Raw genomic sequence first — 21,337 nt, 5'->3', positions numbered from 1 at the left:
CGCGACCATCAGCTGTTTTTGATCGTCGTAAAGCGAAAATCGGTTCCCGAAGCAGGGAACTGATCATCGCACAGCGGAAAAACCCCATTCAAAACATCGTTTTGCGATCGCCGTCAAGTGGATTCAAAACCTCACCGTCAAGCGGATTCATCATTAAACGGGGTAATCGTAAAGCGGGGCACGACTGTATCTGGGGACCCAAGTCAAGGAAGCACCGATCTACACAGAAGGCTCACTGTGTGCCTCCTGGTTTCTCCAGTCAGATCTGACCCATTCTGAACAAATCCACAAGCGGTTGCTAAGTGTCTTAGGGTGTGTTTTTTCCCTTCTAAAAAAAGGAGTACATTGTCATATAAACTAGTTTATTCAGTCCATGGTTGTATACAACAAATAATAAACATCTCCTTGGTACAAAGCAGCAGGAAACAGCTCGCGTCGAACCGAGTCGGCTTTGTACAGATCCGTAGCAGAGGCCGACAACAAGCAGAAACACAACATCCCAAGATCATGCAACTCGTCAAGCCATGATTCCATCTTCCTCCCATGCAACGGATCGGATGAACGAAATGGGAACCGACAGGAAGGTTTTTGTTTCATGTCATAGAAAAAAAGAAGGACGAGGGCACCACCCAAATGTTCTCGCAGGCAGAGAGCACCGTTTTAAAGGAATCCTTTAGCTGGGCTGTATCTCCTCTGCATCACCCACCAGGACTTCCCAGAAGTAGGATGCTGGCAGTGAGCATCAGCTGAGGTTCTGCCTCCTGGTAGCTCCACCCCAAAGGAAGGCTATGGGCTAAACCCCATGTTCTGAATCCAGCCTGTAGTCCCAAAGGATACAATCACATCCATGCTTGACCCACACTACTTCTGTTCTCACATGCCAGTACTGTGATTGTCAGGAGGAAAGCGCAAATGTCTACACTGGCTGCTTGAATGGCAGCAATTCATAACTGACATCTATTCCAAGCCTGCGTAACTCTTGTTACCTTCCAGCCAATGGGGTGGACAAGAGTATCGAGTCAATCATCAGCCACGGACTCAATGGCTCTTCTAGAGTTGGGGTTACCAGTTTGGATCTTCCCAGAGTAGACTTGCTAAAATAAATGGGACCAGTCATACCTAACCAAAGCTAGGGGAACTCTTGGGACTACAACTCCCATAACCCACAGACCCAACCACCTGGGGGATTCTGGGAGCTGTAGCCCCCCCCAAATTATATATATAGGGTAACATTTTCTAACTTGGTAAGTCAACGAAATCCTATTGATGTCAGTGGGTCTACTCTAGGGACAGCAAGGTTTGTATTTCTGCCATGATGATCCCTCTCTGGCATCCCAGGACCACCTCCTCTCTGTGGGAAGATGTGGGGGGGGAAATGTCCCCTTTCTATCAGCAGGCATATATTCTTTAGGTACATATATATGTTGTGATGCTTCCCTCCCAGAAAAATATAACATAAGCTAAAGAATGGCATATTTGTTTTTTCTTTTCTTTTCTTTCTTTCTTTTTTTTTTTACAAATACGATTTTTCCCCACTTATAAAAATGGTTAAGTTCCTTTAATTCCACAGTTTTTGTCTTTAGAAAAAAGAAGCCGTGACAACAGGGTTGTTGTTATTTTAATACGATACACAAAATGTAGATATGAGAAAGGGAAAGAAGAGGGGAATGAAATTAAAAGTCTACATATTGGAGATGGTATCATGTCCTCTCCTTATTATTATTATTATTTTAAAAAATCACATTATCTTCCACTGACAGGGGTTCATTATAACACCTTGGTTCCTACAGACAGGGGCTGGGGGGGGCAGCACAATGACTTCCAACAGAACACTACAAATCTATTCAAAAACGCTATATATTTTTCAGCACGTTTTCAAATCACAAAAACATCCTTTTCTGGAGCCCGCCGTGCGGACGTTCGGCTCCGATCCTGATCTTGCCCCCTCCTCAGTTTTATTCCACTTTTAGCGTCCGTGAGACCCGTTGAGTTAATAAAATAAATCAAAAAGGTTGCTGCATTCTGAATTAAAGGAATAACACATGGAAGGCTTGCTTTCCTTAGGAAGCCCGTACAAAACGGATGGCCGAGAAAAACGAAAATCACCGAGTGTATATATTTTGGTTGGTTCACCTTCCTAAGGCTAGATAGAAAACACGGAGCGTACAATTTCTCTCAGAAGAGGAATAACAAACAAACAAACAAAAACTGAAAAAAAACACACCCACATGTGGTCTTTGACTGGATTTCCCTCTTGCTTGGAAAGCAAATTCAGATCAGTACTTACGTAAGTGGTGCAGAAATGTCTCCTGCCTCGTATTTTCATCCCCGCCCCCCCATATTCTCAAAGCGCAAGTAAGATTAAAGAGAAAAGGAGAGAGAGAGAGCTAATGAGATGGGCCATTTCTTCTCTGCAAAGTTACGGCACAACTTATGTTTGTCTGGCTAACCCCAAAAGATTGCAGAAGCGTATTCTATTGCACGGGGATCTCTCTCTCTTTTGTTTTTAAAAAGTATGTCCTTTCTGAGCCACCAGGTCTTAAATGGCTGATCAGACAACGCAACTGATGCCAGTTTCTTGACTTATTTTTTTTGCCCCCTCGTACAGAACAGCTTGGATGGTAGAAAACGGCGAAAGGTTCTCAACTGGATTCCTGGAGGTGAAGGTTCCATCCGCACGTCTCTCCCCCTTTGCACCCCGAAACCTGGTTACGTTGATTCGTGCTGGCTCATGGATTTCCCACCGTTCAGGACCCCAGAGACGCTTCTGCTTTTTGTGGGCGTCCCGCTGCCGGACCGTGAAAATTCTGTGAGATCGTGGAGCGAGGGTTCTTTGTACATGGCCACTGGGGAGAAACGGAAGGGACGGGGGATGGGAAAAAAAAAGAAATGTAATTAATTAAAGCAAAGTGTGTTGCTTATACACCACCCTAGAGTGCTTCAAGCACTCTTGGGGCAGTTGCCGATTCAATTATGCAGGCCATATACATTGCCCCTGCCTTCAGCAAGCTGGGTACCCAATTTATCAACCTTAGAAGGATGGAAGGCTGAGCGAACCTCAAGCCAGCTACCTGGGATTGAACCCAGGTTGTGAGCAGAGTTTGGGCTATAGTTCTGCGGTTTAATCACTGAACCATGAGGCCATGGCATAGTGGTTAAACTGCAGTAATGAAGTTTATTGCAATTTATTGCACTTTATGTGTAGATTTCTTATACAAAGGACTCAAAGTGTTTTCCAGTTTATTTTTTAAATAAAAGCACTGAAAACTAAGAATATATTTTTTTACAAATTCAAATAGGAATATTTTATTGCTTCATAGCCCTTATTAGGCCGTACACATAAACAGAAAATAAACCACTCTTAAAAAGAAAGTATTTGGCATCTAATATAAATACATGTAAACAATCAGAAAAGCATGAAATAATTTAAAACACAAGCGTTCTCCAATTATACGTAAGAGCTTGTGAATAAATTATTGCAATGTTTATGTAGAATTGAACAAATACAATATTAAAGCTGGTAGATAAAAACCGTATTTTAACAAAAATAACAGGAACATAACAGTCCCATTTTAAGAAATCATCATTAGATAGCCATTCACTAAGGGAAAATCTGCCGGAAAAGTAAGTTCTTTGCCTGCTTGCAGAAGGATAGAAGAGATGCGCCCAGGCTGGGCTCCTGTGGGAGGGAGTTCCACAGTCTAGGAGCAATTACAGTGGTGCCTCGCTTGACGACATTAATCTGTTCCAGTGAAATCACTGTAGAACAAAATTGTCATCAGAAAAGGAAAAAAAATTGAAAAACATTAAAAACCTGTTAATGCGTTCCAATGGGCTAAATACCTAATCGTCCAGCAAAGATCCTCCATAGGGCGGCCATTTTCTGGTGCCTGTACAGCGAAAACTACGTCCTGAAAACAGCAGGGAGCCATTTTGCACAGCGGGTGGCCATTTTGAAACCCAACGATCAGCTGTTTTCTGATCATCGTAAAGCGAAAAATCAGTTCCCGAAGCAGGGAACCGATCATCGTAAAGCAAATTTTCCCCATTAAAACATCATTTTGTGATCACAAAAGTGATCGCAAAAACCTCATCGTCAAGCGGATTCATCGTTTAATGAGGTAATCGTTAAGCGGGGCACCACTGTATAGTATAATACCATTTCTCTTTCTCCATGCAAACTGGCTTTGAGCCTAGTCTACCTCAAAGGGTTGTACCGAAAAAGGGATGGGAACCAGGCACCCCAACCTATGAGCTTTAGGGAGATATGTAGGTTTTTTTTAAAAAAATAATGAGGATTAGTGTCTTCTCTTAGAGCCAATAACTAACTTTGTAATTAAGGTTAAAAGTCTGTTCCTCCAGAGATGTATTCCTTCAAAGCTGCTGCATTTGTGCCATCTCAACAAGGCCTGTGGTTTAGCTCCCAACGACCAATTGCCTCAGGACCCAAACTAATTTGATCTTCCGGAGCTTCAAAAACTTCATATGAGGACAATCATATGTCAAGGCAGCAATGTGAGCAGGGCTTGGAACCAGTTGTAAGTGCCAGGAAGGGCCCTTTGGGGCAAAGCTTTGGAGAGCTACAAAACGACCCACCCACTCCCAAATATTACCTTTTAACGGTTTCGGTAGAAAATGTGCGGCAGGCTTGTTTTTCTTGACGTGGTTTCCTTTCATGATTTCCCCTTCTTTGTTAAGACCTAAATACCAGCCTCTCCCAGACTGCTGTTGTCTGTAGATCATGGACGAGTAAGTCACATAATAATTTTCAAAAACCGACTCTTTGAATTTGCATTCGGGCGTGAAATGTTCCTGCAAGGAAAAGCAGTTGTGAGGGGGAGAGAAGGAAGGGGGAAAAAAATCAGTGTGGGTTAAACATCACATCTGCTAATTCAGAAATGCTTCAGTATTTTGCTGGCTTCTGTAGGGATAAAAGGTCCCTCGTGACTTCACCTCTCCTTTCTGATTAGAAAACGGTAACCTCTAAAAAGAACGAGTGCCAGGAAGAAGACAATTTTTTTTTCAAGCAGGGGACATGGTCAACAAAAAAAAAAAAATAAATCTGTGAAGAAATATTGATCCGAGAGAGAATTTGATTATCAGAACAATTTGGAAGGCAGAATGACTACTCGCATGTAAGACTGCCCATCCCACTCACTCTTCACAGGTGGGCTGACCGAGGGGGTTAAGCCTGAGGAACGCCCGGGGGGGGGGGGAAGAGAGAGAGGAACAGGGCCTTTTTGGGGTTTGCCCCCTGCCTCAGAAAACCCCCAGAAATCCCCCTCGGTTCTCTCCTTGATGTCTTTTAAGAAACTCCTTTAAATGTTTTTCTTCCGGCAGCCTTTCCAGAATCAGCCAACCCAAGATACATGATTGTATCAGCCGTTATATATTTATTATTTTGTCTGTTTTTCGTTTGTTGATGTCCCTGTTAGTGAATTGATTAGTTGAGTTTGGAGCCCTATTATGTCTAGGTTTTGTGGCGTTGTGAACTGCCCGGAGCAGCCATTGGTCAGAGGGGCAGTATGAAAATTTAATGAACGAATGAATCAGGAAGCCCATGAGAAAACCAAGGCATTTTGTGATTTGCTATGGGACGTGCCTAGAGTAAAACCCGTTCAAGGCATGAAAGCAGCACAAAGCAAAATAAAACAGTACCACCACATCAAAAGGACTTTTACCAACTGGCTGATGTTAAAATAGCATCTACAGGCTACCTCATTACATGGCAATTATTTATTTATACCCCTTTTATCAGTATCCTGCAGGTGGGAAGCTCTTGAGAGTCCATAATAGCTACTGGAAACCAATGCCGTACAAGCCAAACGGTGTCCCAGGCACTGCAGTGAAATCCGACATTGTTTTCCTCAAGGCTTCTTCATGTTCTAAAGAAAAGGAGTGCCTTTATTTCAGGTGGAAGGAGAGCTTAGCGAAGCTCGGAGGGCAAAATGCTCGGCTTTTAAATGGTGTTGAATTTGATTGGAGATTGGCTGGCCGTCTAACCCAACTCCCCAGATCATGAAGACAATGCAGAGATATGGCATCTCCATCAGATGATTGATTCTCTGGCTTGCAGACCTCCAGCGAGGGACAACCCAGTGCAGTGTCTCTCAGAGATGTCTAGGAATAAATTCAAGGGCTGGGGGCTTTCTCAGATCAAGATGATCGAGATCAGTTAAAAACTGGAGAGGTCAATTTGGGACAGCATCCCCCCCCTCCAATTTTTTTTTTTGTAAGATCCATATGACAGTGGAACCACTTACTGAGTACACTTGCAGTCATGGGTAGCCTTCGAGCAGACCAACCTGCTGGGGAAGCCCTAGGACCACGTTTCTCCTAAGACTGTATGAAAGAGTCTCGTGGACCAGATGTGGGAATCCCTGCAATTTGCATCTGGTCTACGGGCCACACAATCCCTGGTGAAGCCTCTATAGCCTATAACAGCAGCAGCAACAGCAACAACTTGTATTGCTGGCACATGCTGAGTTTTGAAGAGAACATTGCAGCACAACTTGTCAAAAACCTTGTACCCTCAGCCATGCATGCAAATGTATATGCATGCATTAGCATGTTGCCTTCATTTCCAAAATTCAAAAAATGGGTAGCCCTCCGATCAAGCGACAAAGGAACAGCTCCCTTTCTGCATCATCCTTGCTGAAGCAAGCTGGTGGGAACCGAGAGGAAAACCGTGGCATGCGTCATCCAATTAAGAGCCGTAAAAGAGAACCCGAGAGTGTGCGGTGGGTGATTATAGCTTATGTGCAGCAATTTGCTGCCGTTTAGGGAGAGCAAAGCTTGCTCCATTCAGAGATGAATGATCAAATTAGGAGCCCAGCCATACCATTGTCGTCCTGCAATTTCTTCTGATGGCCCCTTGCAATGTTGTGCCATCCGCACAGGGGGGCACTTGCAGGGAATACATCCCTTTGCGCACCCGCTGTTGCTCTCAGGCCAGTACTCAAATCTGCATTGACCAAAAGCCTGCGTGGCCCTGGATTCATCAGTTTGCACCAGTTAGGGTCATTCTGGGGACGGCTTCTAAGAACGTAAGAAGGGCCCTGCTGGGTCAGGCTAAGGGTCCATCTAGTGCAGCTTCCTGTATCTCCCCGTGGCCCCACCAGATGCCTCTGGGAGTCCATGAGAGGCGAGTAGAGACCTGTCTCCTGACCCCTCTCCCCTGCATCTGGCATTTGGAGGTATTTCCTTTGACGCCTGAAGATGATACATCCCCATCATGGCTTGCCACCTGCGATGGGCTTTTCCTCCAGGAATTTGTCTAATCTGTTCCAACTCTATCTCCAGCCGCCCACACCTGCTTTCACAGATACAGTCTCCCTTTTCCACTTTGGAACTTTGAACCAGCACATGTGGTTCTACTTCACATCCTCATTTCACCACAAGAACCCAGCGGGGTAGGCTTGACTGAGACACACCGACTGGCTCAAGGTCATCCAAGAAGCTTCATGGCAAAATGGCCATAAAATCAGGTAAGCCCATGTTCCCTCACTTTAGATCCCCAGATGTCCTTAGGCTCAAACGCCCAGAAGCCTTCACCATGACCTCTGCTGGGCAGGACTCCTCCTCATAGCTATGATAGAAGAAATGAAGGAGGAGTGGAGACACGTTAAGGCTTCTTTCTGTAAGGGGGTGATTCTTAAATGTGGGGTTTCACTGGTTCTTGGATGACATCTCCCAGATATTAAAGCAAACACAGTCAAGTCATGGCTTCTGGGAGTTACAGTCCAGAAATCAGAAGGGGGTGTTGGAACCTCTAATGAAATGATAATTGGTCCCAATTCTGCCCTCCAAAGGTACACCCTGATCCCACCCCATGTCATGCCTGCTTAGCCTTTCTGCCCTCACCTGCTAGAAGAACAGTTGGGTTGATGGATGGGTGATTTAAGAGACATGAAAAAAGCCACACTGGTTGATGATCTATTCATCTGAATGTTTTACAAAATGCACAAGCTTAAACATCATTCGGGAAGGTTCTGCCAATATTTCATCAGTCCATCAGTACCATTCCCCCCCCCCCAAATGGACCATGGTATAGAGAAGTCCTTTGACCATCACTTTTCGAAACAATGAACAAGAGTAAGTCTCCAACCTGTCTTACTGTTCTGTCATCCCATTCCTGCTCACCCCTTATTTGACCTGTAAATTGACTGGATTATATCTGATAATTTCTCCAGCCAAATGTCCAGACTTCCTGGAACATCGTATTGGCTCTCCTTTCCAAAATGCCTTGATTCCTTGGCTTTCGTATAATCGTCCTCTCCCAATTGTAAGCCATTCTTGCTCTGTTAGGACTAGTAGGAGCTGTCTCTGTGTGTAAATGTAAGCCCTATGAACTCTTGGTTCAGCCTAAAGGAATGGGACTAAGGAAGAGCAGGGTTAGGAGTAAGAGATTTGATTTAGAAGGAGAAGAAGAGCTGAAAAAGCCGAAGCTGCTTTTTGCCAGTTGAAGAACGAAGGTTCTTGACAACTTGGTTTAGGTATAGTTTTTATAGGTTTATGTTGGAGAGGTGAATCTATACAGGGAATTCATGAATTGCATACTCTTGTATCGATATTTTATTTTAGGATTTTGAAGATTCTCCTGCACTATGGATATCCAACCCAGCTGAGGCAGATATATTGGATCTTTGTCTGTCTTTGAAATCAAAGAGGCATTTGAACTTTGTAAATCGAGCAACTTCTGCTTTCGTGCTGCTGCCCAGGTGCACAAATGGCAGCCTTTTGTTGTTATAATTATTCGTGCTTTCTGTCACACAAATGCGAATAAGAAGACGTGCATTTTGCAAATTCGTGCTTGCTAGATGAGTCAGTAGGAAGCAAATAGCCGCATAGAACCTAAAAGTGCTACATATGTGTGGCACAGGTGTGTGTGTGTGTGTGTGTGTGTGTGTGTGTCTGTGTGGGCAAGGGGAGCCAACATGAGCGTGCACTTCCTTCAGACTTTTCACATTGCATTAGCCAAAGTATTCAGATCGGTCTTGCCTTAGCGCGGTGCGTCTCATTCTCCCACTTCGCCTCCATTCAGACAGGAAGAAATGATAATCAAATAGATTTGAAACCTGAAAGCCATTCAAGCAGGCTGGGGAGATGACAGGGAAGAGGCAGAAGTTCTGCTCCAATTACTTCTCCCATGAAAGGAGCCCCAGAGGACAAGCACCAGTGTCTTGGTTGCTACTCAGAGATGCCATTGCCTGCTCCCATGAGGATAGTGTTCAAGGCGTTGTCTCCTGGAGTGAATGGAGGGGGCAGCCATCTCCTCTACCTCCCAGAAGCCCTGGCCTCCTCTTTTCATGAGATGGTTATGCATCAGACAGAGGACATTTCCCAGTCTGTTTCCAAGGATAGGTACCTAAGATCCTAGGAAGCTCCCTCGGGCCAGGTCAAGGCCATGCTTTCGGGCTGGATCCTTTCCCGGTCCTGCCAGGAGATCTCTGACATTCCCTGGTGGATCAACCACCCATCCAAACATTAACCAAGACCCAACCCTGCTGAAGCTCCAAAAGATAGCCAAGATCAGGTGTGCCAACCACGGTTTTCAGCCTTTAAGACTCTTGCCACGTAATCCCATCCATGTTCTCTCAGATCAGAGCTTAGAAAGTAACGGTTAAGAACAGAGATGAGCACGAACCGTCGTTCGCCAGTTCGTGCCGGTTTATTTATCAACCAAACAAATGTTGGACATTTCAAAGCCCCACCTCCTCTGGGAGGCTCCCAATCAGAGGCAGTGCTTGGAGGAGGCGGGGCAGGGAAGGCAGGCTGCTTCCTCCAAGGAGCTGCCTGCCAGAGGAGGCAGGGCTTTAAACAAACCAGCATGAACCCGCAGTTTGTGCTCTTCTGTACTGAAGAATAATGAATACAATGGCCAAATGAAGCCACATGTAACTGAGCAGAAGTGAGTCCCAGAGCATCATCTGGCTCTGAGGAAGTGGACTTGATCCAGGAAGCTCACATTTTAATAAAAATGCCACAACATTTGTCTCTTCTTTATTTTCTATTTTTCTTTTGTTTTGGCCTGATATGCTAGCACTGACCAGCTACCTTTTCTAAAACTATGCCTGTGAAGTAGGTTAGCCTGGGAGACTGACTAGCCCAGCCACCGACAGGTTTCATGGCTGAGTCAGGATTTGAACTCAGATTTCCTGCCACATTCTAACTGCTACACAGTGGCATTCATAACCAACCTGCACATCTTAAGGCTGTCGTGACACTTTTGGATTTGTTTGTTTGTGTGAGTGACTGGGAGGGATTTTTCTGGACTGGGGTCATTGTCTTTCTATCCAGCACTAATCAATCATTCCTTCCAGCTTTTGAGTTCAACGACAGTCCTGTCTCTCTGCTGAGTGTTCTATCCCTTTCATCAGTTTTCGGCAGTTGTTTGTTGCTCTCGATCTCTTTGGTTGGTCGCTAGTATGTGTGTAGTAAAGAAAGCAGTATGCACAAGATTGTACTTTCAAGCAACTGCATGTAAATAAATGTTTTTATTCCTACAACTGTCTCAGTGTGAGTTGTTGAGACTTTAAGTGCCAGTTAATGGGAAAGGGGTGGACTCTGGGGAACTTGAAGCTATTCTCCTGCTGTGTCACAAAAAAGAGAATTTTACCAGGAATTCAAAACTCTGCAACACAACCTAGCCAACTGCTTTTCTGGATTCCTCTTGGGAACTGACATAATAACGACAGTTTGACCTTCAGACTGCCTCACTACTTTCCTGGTGGTTACCCAGACCATTCTTGCTGTGACAGGTGAGTATGCATTTCGGCGACATACCCGTAATTAGTCATTTGTTCAGGCGATGCTTTTTGGAAAAGTGAGTGGAGGAGTCCTGATGTCGTAATTGGCCCCCATGGTTTGCGAGAAAGAAAAAGAAAAGCAATAATAGCAGCTCTAGAGTTCAGGCAGCTCTGAAATTCTTTTATCGCCCACTCTGGCTATTAGGTCTTTAGAGGAAGCCCTTCCATTCAAGCCCTCTTTTTGAGCTTTTAGCCAAGTTTCTGGCTTCATTTGTTAAAAATGAAAGGGCCAGGGGAATCCCTCTGTCTTTCTCCTTTCCCTAGTGTTAAAAAATAAAGAGAGGGAATTTTTTAAAAACGTGGGAGGTTCATTTAGGTAGACCATATCCCGAAGCTCATCAAGGAGTTATTAATCAGAGCGCTGCTGGGTGGTGAATCACAAAGCTTAAAACAGGAACGGCTCGCTCCGTTGGAATGAAAGGATGGTGCAAGTCTGGCTGATTGCTAGTTTGCAATATTGGGCAGGGCAAAAGATTATGGATAAGGAGACCCTTCCCCCCCTCCAGAATGAAATGGGCGTCTAATACAGGGAATCTGGGAAGCTATCATTAAATGAATGAATGAATGAATGAATGAATGAATGAATGAATGAATGAATGAATAAATAAATAAATAAATAAATAAATAAATAAATAAAAGGAACTTTTACAGGCTATACCTTAAAAGGGACAGGATACTGGTTGGGAGGGGTGTCTCCTTCTTCTCTGAAGACCTCACATGGAAAAGTTTCATTTTCCAGAACATCGCTTTCGTATGCAACATATACGGCCACCCTACATGGCGCCATCATTTACGTTTCATGCTAAGTTGTTGGAAAGGGGAAACAGGGGACTAAAGAGAAATACAGAGCGCTCAAAGTGGGTACGAGCAGAGCTGCAACTAGCAATTTTGATGCCTGGGGTGCTGCTATCCTAATGGTTAAGTATTTTCATCACATGAAATCAGGATAGACCAGGAGAAGATGAAGGACTGGAGAAGAATGAGTCTGAGCACAGGTCACTCCCTTCTAGTTGGTTACCCTGCCAAGAGGTTGTGGTGGGATATATGATCTGATGGAGTTATTCCAGTAGCTGCTGGAAGTTTTTGCAACCTCGCATGCTGCTTTTAGTAGTTTTGGCCGGGAGGGATCTTTTTGGGCTATGATGACTATCAATCTATCCACTACTCACCAAGCGTTCCTTCCCTGGCTCTGAATTCAAAGAGAGCCCCACCTTTCTCCTCTGTGCTTTCCCCCTTTCTTTTCTCTGTTGGAAGCAGTCAGTGAGTCTGTTGAAGTCTATTGAAACAGGCAGTGATGTTGTCCGTTTGCTGTTTGACCTGTAAGTCCTGAGACCTTTTATTCTTTTACCTGTCTCAGAGTGAGCTAAGGAGACTGTAAGTGCCAGATGATGAGAAAAAGCTTGTCTGCTCTGGGATTCCTTGCACTTCTGCTGGACAGCTAGACAAAGCTAACCGGAAATTTCAAAACTCTGCAACAGTAGCAAAGGTCTTATCCCTATTGCAGGGCAAAGCAACAGCCAAAGAGGGAATTCGTAATAACAGTCCTAAAAGTCCGGTCTCCTTCCTGGATTAGTTCTATATCCTGTCATTGGTATGTACGCCATTCCTCAGGAATCATGGTCCATAGCTCCTATCGCTCCTGTCTCCATGGACCACATTGGCTGTGCAAGGTGGGAGCTATATAGCTCAGCATAACTAGAGGCACTACGTTGAGGGATCCGGAGTTTGGGAGGTTGATTCCCCACTTATGCCTCCTTGACAGGGGCTGGACTAGATGATCCCGAGAGCCCTTCCAGGTCTACAGCTGTTGGAAGACAACAGCTGCCCTCCCCTGCGGAGGCCGGCGAGACTGGCTTTCTCAACCGTAGGCCTCCATAGAGGAGAAGCTGATGTTCCAGCTTCTAATTTGGGACCGAAGGACCACAAACCAAATGCAAATCTCAACTCCGTTCCTGAAAAGGCGCTTTTCAACTCGGTAGGCTGGCAGCATCGCTCGCTTAAAATTCACTAGCTTGGAACATTCGTGCTGGGGTAATTGGCTCTCCCCTTTGATAAGGCGCGCGCAGCGGATGAGTGGGTTGCGAGGGCTGAGCGGAGTCAGTCAGAGGAGATAATTTGGATGGAAAAAACCCTCAAGGATCAGGAGGATGTGGGGCGGCTGTCACACTTTAAAAAGTGGGGCCTGCGGCCATATACTGTAGGTTTTTCAATCAGCAAACCGAGCTGATAGATCCTTAATTTTTGTTTTTCATGACAGCTACCAGAATTCAGCAGGATTTCCCCCCAGCCCAAATTCCAGTAGTTTTAGAAAAAAAAAATCCACCAAAAATACAGGTAGCCCAAAAGCTTGAAAAGTCTCACCCATGTTGTCCTCTGTGTTTTCATGGTCTTTGTGAAGATCTTCAAACCACTCTGAGAACTTGGATTTCGTTCGTTCGTTCGTTCGTTCGTTCGTTCGTTCGTTCGTTCGTTCTTTCTTTCTTTCTTTCTTTCTTTCTTTCTTTCTTTCTTTCTTTCTTTCTTTCTTTCTTTCTTTCTTTCTACTAAAACTACCAGAATTTTCACTGGGGGAATTCTTGCTGAATTCTGGTCGCTACAACGAAAGCAATCTGCACATCCCATGCCTACAGATCATAGCTCAGCGTCAGAAAACATCAGCAGAGGCTTCTGCTGGCAGAATCTTTCCAGGTGCTGGACCTGTTTTAGGTAGGGATGTTTGCAGGTCTTTGGGCCTGAGTCCAACTCCAGATCCAAGTCTTTGAGTCCAAGTCTCAAGTCTGAGTCTCAAGTCCCTACCTGGGGAACTCTGGGAGTTGTAGTCCCCAGACTATGTCTCCCTAGCCTTGCCTGAGGTGGTTTCCTCTTCCTCCTGCCCTACTAGACTGTGGGCTCCTCTTTTTATAGCAACTCCCTTCCAATGAGGGACCCTCCACTTGGCTTCACCTGACCGCCCTTCCTCCTCCTCCTCCTCCTCCTCCTCCTCCTCCTCCTCCTCCTCCATTCCTCTGCTCACCTGCGCACCCTCCCATTGCCCTCACCGCCCTCTCCAGGTCCTCCTACCTTCCTCCTCTGTCCTGAGGCTTGGGGAGGTGGTTCCCCCCCCAAAAAAAAGAGCTTCTCCCTGTATTGAGACTTGAAAACACAACTCTTAAAAATGGGTCAGAGTACTGAATTGATTCCAAGTTGTGTCACCAATGCAACGTCAGTCGGACCTGATAACGAGTCGCAAGTGGCTAGTCGCCATCCCTGGTTTGAGGCGTAGGTTTCAATATTTTGGAAATCTGTGGCCAGGGTGGGACTAAAACCCAGTGCAGACTCACACTCTGTGTGAAACTAGAGCCACCTGTGTACACTGGAAAGTGCCCTTTATATGCAGAAGGTCCAAAGTTTTAGTGCATGGTTTTTCCAATTAATTGATCTTTTAATCTCAAAATTTCTTTAATCTCTCTTTCAAGTTGTCCTGTAATCACCATAGCATGTGCAGAGCTTTAAATGGATGCCATGGGAAGGACTGGTGCTTTTGATCTGTCCTGAACCTCCAACCATTCGCCGAGGATCAGGTAGCCAGAGATGTAGTAGAAAAACCTTCGCCCGACCCTCTGGAAAATGGTCACCCATGGCCATCAAGCCGGCACCCTCTACATGGGTCAGAACTCAACACTATATCACCCCAATGCTCAGGCTGGTTGGAGTTGAGGGGGGTTTGTAGGCCACCATCTCCAGAAGGTGCCAGGGAAGGGAAGTCAAATCATGACAGGTCCAACCCCCGCACAGAACAGAGACCTAGTCACTGTGCAGGAACAAAATCAAGTAATTGCCCACATCCTTGGGTTGGGAGAGATTTATATTCAACAGAGCTTCTGCTGGCCTAGCATGAACTCCACTAGCCCTCAGTCATCTTGGATGGTTAGGATTGCACTTCTGATCAGCAGCCACACTTCTCACAAGTGGGAGATTTTCCCCCAGCTTTCACCATTGGAGTTTTCACAACCTTGCATGCTGCCTGTACTTTGAGTGACTGGAAGGCACGTTTCTGGGTGGGAGTGACTGTCAATCTATCCAGCAGTAACCAATTGCTACCTTTGAATGCGAAAAGAGCCCCGCCTCTTTGCTCAGTGTCTTTTTCCCTTCTCTAGAGTCTATTGAGAGCAGTCAGTGAGTTTAAGTCTTGCTGAAAGCAGCCATGTTTGTCGGTTTACTGTTTAATCTTTTCAAAATTGTACGTAATTTTTTTTAAAAAAATTCCCTCCTTACAAATGTCTGAGAGCGAGTTACTGAGAGTATTAAGTGCCAGTTAATGAGAAAGGGGGAAGGACTCTGCAGGGTACTTGAAGCTAATTCTGCCCTGTGAATCCTGTACTTCTGTTATGCAGTTAGAGGCATTTCACCAAAATTTCAAACTTTGCAACAAACGGAAGCCAACACTGGGAAAAGAATGAGGGAGAAATTGTGAAGAGACTCTGCTCCCCACCCCACCCATCTCCCAATATCTGAGCATTCGAGTTCAGTCTCATATGAGAAAAGATAAAGATTTGTTGTGGCAAAAGTCTGCGCTGACAGCCATGAAAGGAATATTTGCGAGAAGAAGGGGAAAAGATGAAAGATAGCAGAAGGGATGGAGGAAAGCCTTTGAAAAATGGGCCAACAGGTAATTAAGCCTTCAAAAGGGAGAAAGCCACAGTGGCTGGCAAGATTGCGACAGATACCGATCTAAATAATGTACAACTTGTTTATTCAACCCCTCTGGCCTGCTAAAATCTCCTTAAAGATTACACCTGAAAACCTCACAGTTTCCCTTTTGGGGAAAAAAAGCGACCTCTTTTTAAAAATCATAATACGATACAAATGACTTATTCCACAATTCCTTTTTGGCCTAGCCTCCAAAGTGGCCCAAAACAGCACAAGAACAGAAGCTTTTAGCCTCTGTGACTCAGGAGGCAGACCAGGAGGGTGACGTTGGAGTAAGGTAGAGGTTCCCCTTGACAATTTGTCCAGTTGTGTCCGACTCTAGGAGGTGGTGCTCATCTCCGTTTCCAACCCATAGAGCTAGCGTTTTGCCCGCAGACAATCCTCCGTGGTCATGTGGCCAGTGTGATTAGACACAGAATGCTATTTACCTTCCCACCATGGTGGTACGTATTTATTTAATTGCATTTTTTGCATTTTGCATGCTTTCGAACTACTAGGTTGGTGGGAGCTGGGACAAGCGACGGGAGCTCCCTCCGTCGCGTGGATTCGATCTTACGACTGCAGGTCTTCTGAACTTGCAGCACAGAGGCTTCCGTGGTTTAACCCACAGCACCAAGTTAACACCAAACTTGGGTCCCCAGATGTTCTTGGACTACAACTCCCAGAAATCCTGGCCAACACAGTTAGTGGTGAAGGCTTCTGGGAGATTTAATGCCAGAACATCTGGGGACCCAAAGTTTGGGACCACTGATTTAGAGCATCACAACATGCCAGTAAGGGGGACACAAGGTTGTGACCCCTGACAACCGGCTCCTTCCGCGGCCAAAGAACAAAACCTTCCTGTCGGTAGAAACCAGCATGTCTCACATAAGGAAAGAACATGATGAGAAATAACACCCAACGAAGCGGTGAAATTAATAGCCAGGAAGAAAAGGAGGTCTAAGATTGCTTGACTACATAAGCAGTTTGCAAAACAGAAAAACCAGACAAAAATGTCAGGAAGCAAAACCGTGTGCCTCGCTGTATGAATATGAAACAACAAAATGAAAGATGAGAAAGCATTTTGTGGGAGACAGATTTGGAACAGAAAGCAAATTCTTTCCATCTGAGTTCTTTTCTCAGCCACCTGACATCTTTCTAACAAATTTTTTGAAGGGGTTTGGAAATCCTTTGGGAATGGCCAGAGACGAGGAAGTTCACTTTTTGATGCGATCATCTCCTGGAACATCTTAGCCTGCAGGCTCATGCCAGTTGGGCCGTGTTGCTTAAGAAGTCCTGCAAAATGTAGCATAAGAAATAAATTTTTCCAGATTGCTGGGACAGCTCTGGGCTATAGATTGGGATTGGAAAGAATGTGCTAAAATATTACTTCATTACCTTTAGTTGCTTAAACATCCCAACAATCACTTTAAAAGTGCTAGGTAAATTATTAAACACCATCTCTCTCAAATAAAGACTAACATATTGCATTCATTAATTTTGTTATGTTTTGGGGTAGAATTTAGGATTAGTTAAGTTTTTTTTTGCTAGTTCTATTTTTTTTCCAACCAACCAACCAACCAACCAACCAACCAACCAACCAACCAACCAACCAACCAACCAACCAACCAACCAACCAACCAACCAACCAACCAACCAACCAACCAACCAACCAACCAACCAACATTGATGGCTGGTACAGATAGAAAGGTGACAATTCAGTGGAGGTGTAAGGTTGTAATAGGAACAAAGTTTTCTTCCATACAATCCAAGCAGATGATACGTCAGCACTGAATCTTCTGAATATCGTTTTATCAACAACAACAAATCGATATTTTGCTTTCAGCATGAATTATCTCATCTCTAGCCTACATTGTGAAACCAATGAAGCCGATGAGAGCCACGACAGCTGAAGGACTCTCCCAAAACAGCACAGAAAAGAAACTATCCAGGTCAATAAGCCGTATGCAACACCATAACTAGGAAGATAACCATTTCTCTGCCTCAATAGTTAATTCGACTTACTTTTCAACTTTGCGGCTTCTGCAAACTGAAACGTCCATGCCCATCTCTGCATGCAACACATTTGTTAATCAGCTTTCTATCCAGAGCTTGCTTTGCGCATCACAGCTTGCCTCGGCTTTAATCATCACCTGGCTCATTTGCATGCTTAACTTTGACAAAAAATGTCATTCCGAAGGGCTGCCATTGTCAGAAATATCATCGTTATGAAATCTCTTTATTTTATTTTAAATACAGTTTAAAGCCACCGGAAAAGCTGGAATTTGTTATTTAAATAGGATGATGCAGCAAAACTTAATTCCAAGGCAAACAAGATTAAACAGGAAACAGAATGCATAGACAAGCATGGATAAATAGGATGGTATTGGCAAATACAAAAATATGTTTTTTCCGCCTTAATTGAGCATACTGTTATTATTAACTAATGCTTCTTTGAGCTGAAGACTACGTGGGGAATGGATTGACCTTCCAGGTTTACTTTCATCCTGCAGGAAAGTCAGTGTTTATCATTTGTAAAGTCTGTTGTTGTTGTTTAGTTGTTAAGTCGTATCCAACTCTTCATGACCCCACGGACCAGAGCACGCCAGGCCCTCCTGTCTTCCACTGCCTCCCGGAGTTGGGTCAAAGTCATGTTGGTTACTTCGATGACCCTGTCCAGCCATCTCGTCCTCTATTGTCCCCTTCTCCTCTTTCCTTCACACTTTCCCAACATCCTGGTCTTTTCCAGGGAGTCTTCTCTTCTCATGAGATGGCCAAAGTATGGAGAGGGCAACTTGCAGCCTTTACTTTTATAGGTCTACACAGAATCAAATCTCCCTTTTTATAATGATGGCCATTCACAGATCAGTGCGAGGTCACTGACTGGAGAAATCATAATACTGGTTTGAACCAGAGATGGGCACAAACAGGAGAAACAATGAACTGGGATGGTTCAGACCCCGAACCACCCCTGAATCTTAGAAACATGAACTGCTTCACAGTTGTTTTTTCCAATCCATACTTGGTGGGAAGGGAACTGAATGTCTCTACCTATTATGGAAGGAAAGCCAGACCACTGTCTCTGAGGATGATGATGGAGGAAGGAGAGGGGGAGGCAGCAGGACCACGCAGCGGGCCCATGGGGGCAGGGGGAAGGGGGGAGGGCCATCCATTTTGCTGAAGCAAAAAGAAGCACCGAGGGGGAAAAAGTTCAGCACATGGTTTTGTTTCAGCAAGATGGCTTACAAAAATCAAACTAAGAACTGAACCACAAACTAACCTTGTTCATGTGTGGGGTTTTTTTTATTGGCAGCTCAGTGAATGGCCATCTCCGGTTTGGACTACCGCTCCAGGAACTAATGGCCACCGGCTGCAGAACACTATCGTCCAAAATGAAGACTCTTCTAAGAACTCCACTCCGGAGCATAGAGCAGCATCTTATGTTGAGTCAGTGGTAGCTTTGTATGACCGACATTGTCCGGCAGCAACCACTGGGAGGAGAAACATTTCTGGTGGCCAGGCAGGCAGCAGGACTGCTCGGCAGCTGCAGGAGTTGCTGCTGATCCTATTGTGGCCTGTACCCCACCCAGATTATCATTTTGGAGCCTTGAGGTTTCTAGAAAGCTCACCACCAGCCCACAGGGGGCTTTAAACCTAGGCCTTGGGCCACTGTTACCAGGTTGTAAGCAAGAAGAAGAAGGCTCAGGAGTCATGGTGCTCATGCTTCACCTTGTGCCTTGCTCTGAATGGTACAACATGCCCAGAACATGCATTTGCGGTCTTTCTCGCCAGCCCTCTCTCTCCCTCTTTAGGTCTTCTGATGCTCAACAAACATGAAAGCACGTTTGTACTGGCTTTAAGTTTTTATTTATTTATTTAAAATGTTCAAATAAAAATTTAAAGGTCCATCTCCACCCTATTCCATGCTGCCCCTCGGGCTCCCCGGGTCAGTACAAAGGTGCTTTAATGTTTGCTGAACATCAGAAAATCATGTCAGAGAGAAAGAACATCAGATTCACTCTTCCCCTAGGGAAAACCTCCATGAAAAATAGAGGAAAAGGCTCCCTCATCCACTACTCCCCACCCGAAAAGAAAAGAAAGAGAGAAAAGCTTTCTAGTTTACTTTCCGTCTTCTGAATCATCCCACTGTAATTTTAATTTGCATGGTATGCAAACCTATTTTAAAATACATACTTGGTTGTTTTTGCTTGTTTCGATAAATATTCAAGAAATATATATTTTAAAAGCAACTCATTGTGCCGTTAAAGCACCCACCCGCCCATCCACACATAAAGAGCCCATGTGAATTTTTAAAAAGCCCACCTCTATGGCAATTTCTTCTACGACCCAGACACTGTCATTATAATAAATAATTAAATAATTAATAACAATTAAATAATTAAAACAATATTAAACGTCTTGGGTTCATGCTATCAAAAAGACCACATCTCGCGCTCTGAGACTGCCCAGGCATTAAGATCATCAGGGGAGGTCTTCCTCTCAGTTCCCCCACTCTCACAGGTACGTTTGGTGGGGACATGAGAGGGGACCTTCTCAGTGGCTGCTCCTTTAGACTCTGGAACTCCCTCCCACTGGAGGCCCGGCTGGCCCCATCTTTGCTGTCCTTCCGCAAGCAGGTGAAGGCCGTTCTCTTCAGGCAAGCTTTATTTTAAATGACTGGCTGCCTAAGTGGGTTTTGTTATTTTTTTTTAATGGATGGCTGTGCCTTATTGCTTTGAATATATTTTTAATGTTGGTTTGTTTACCTTCTTTTAGTGTGCTATTTGTTTGGTCCTTTTTAGTACTTGTATATTTAGTGTTTTTAGCTTTTAAATATTGTCTTTTAATGAGATAAGGTGCCTTGGGTCCTTTTTAAGGAGAAAGGTGGGGTAATGAATGAATGAATGAATGAATGAATGAATGAATGAATGAATGAATGAATAAACAATCAATCAATCAATCAAACAAACAAACAAACATTTATTGTAGCTGGAGTTAAACTATTTGGTGTGCAAGGCTCTTGTGCATTAAGCCAAGACTTTACAAAGAATTAAGATACTTGCAGTCAAGAATCACTGCTGTTAGAGACTCAGTGAAGGATCAGCTCTGGGTTGAGTCGGGTTGTGGGATTTAAAGCGTGTGTGTGCGCGCGCGCGCACACACACACACACACACACACACACACACACACACACACACACACACACACACACACACACACACACACACACACACACACACACAGACTTTTCCACTACGGATATTGCAAGGCCCTGTCAAGGCCACGTCGCAATCCCAACAGCTTGGATGGATTTGTAAATACTGTATACCAGCAAGGTAAGCGGAGGCCCTGATGGGCTTCTCTGAGCGAGGGCATCCAACTCCCAGTTGCCTCATTGTTCTGGAAAGGATATGAAGAAAGCCTGTTTGGCAAAAGGGCGACTTCGTTTCTGTTTGTACAGGCTGTGAATTCCCTGGTTAACCAACACAGCCTCCCGGGAGCAAAGCGTGACAAATCATAACACCAGCTTCTAACAAAATACCAAGTTGCAAAATACCGTTGCAACTCCGACCCTTCCCTTAGTGAATAAAAGCATTCCTAGGATAAAACCTTTATCCACACAGTAATGCCAAATCTCTAGGTTCTGGATGGCTGTAATGCTAAGTCTAGAATATTGCAGCTCCTTAGCTTTCCAGGACAAAATCAAAGAATTCATTGTCATCTTAAAACTGCAGAAATGGAAGGGACCCCCATTGAGTCCAGACCCTATTAAGGAGACCCAGTGGGGAATCAAACTCCCAACCTCTGGCTCCACAGCCAGAGACCTAAGCCACTGAGCTATCCAGCAGTTGGGTGTGCA

The 21,337-nt window shown here is 44.7% G+C and overlaps 1 protein-coding gene across 8 annotated transcripts in view; it reads right to left on the bottom strand.

Annotated features, from left to right (window-relative positions):
• Window positions 1–345: 345 nt before the first annotated feature.
• Window positions 346–21,337, bottom strand: part of FGF13 (fibroblast growth factor 13) — a 160,007-nt gene continuing 139,015 nt past the window's right edge. For all 8 annotated transcript variants that reach the window (XM_078380571.1, XM_078380573.1, XM_078380570.1 and 5 more), the window contains 2 exons: window positions 4,614–4,812; window positions 346–2,846 (listed from right to left, as the gene is read on the bottom strand). In XM_078380571.1, the coding sequence (XP_078236697.1) occupies window positions 2,710–2,846; window positions 4,614–4,812 (336 nt within the window). In that variant the 3' untranslated portion in view covers window positions 346–2,709. The remainder of the gene's footprint in view (window positions 2,847–4,613; window positions 4,813–21,337) is intronic.

This window comes from Pogona vitticeps, chromosome 11 (assembly GCF_051106095.1).
Source record: "Pogona vitticeps strain Pit_001003342236 chromosome 11, PviZW2.1, whole genome shotgun sequence".
Taxonomy (NCBI): Eukaryota; Metazoa; Chordata; class Lepidosauria; order Squamata; family Agamidae; genus Pogona; species Pogona vitticeps.
This window is presented reverse-complemented; position numbering and strand designations above follow the sequence as displayed.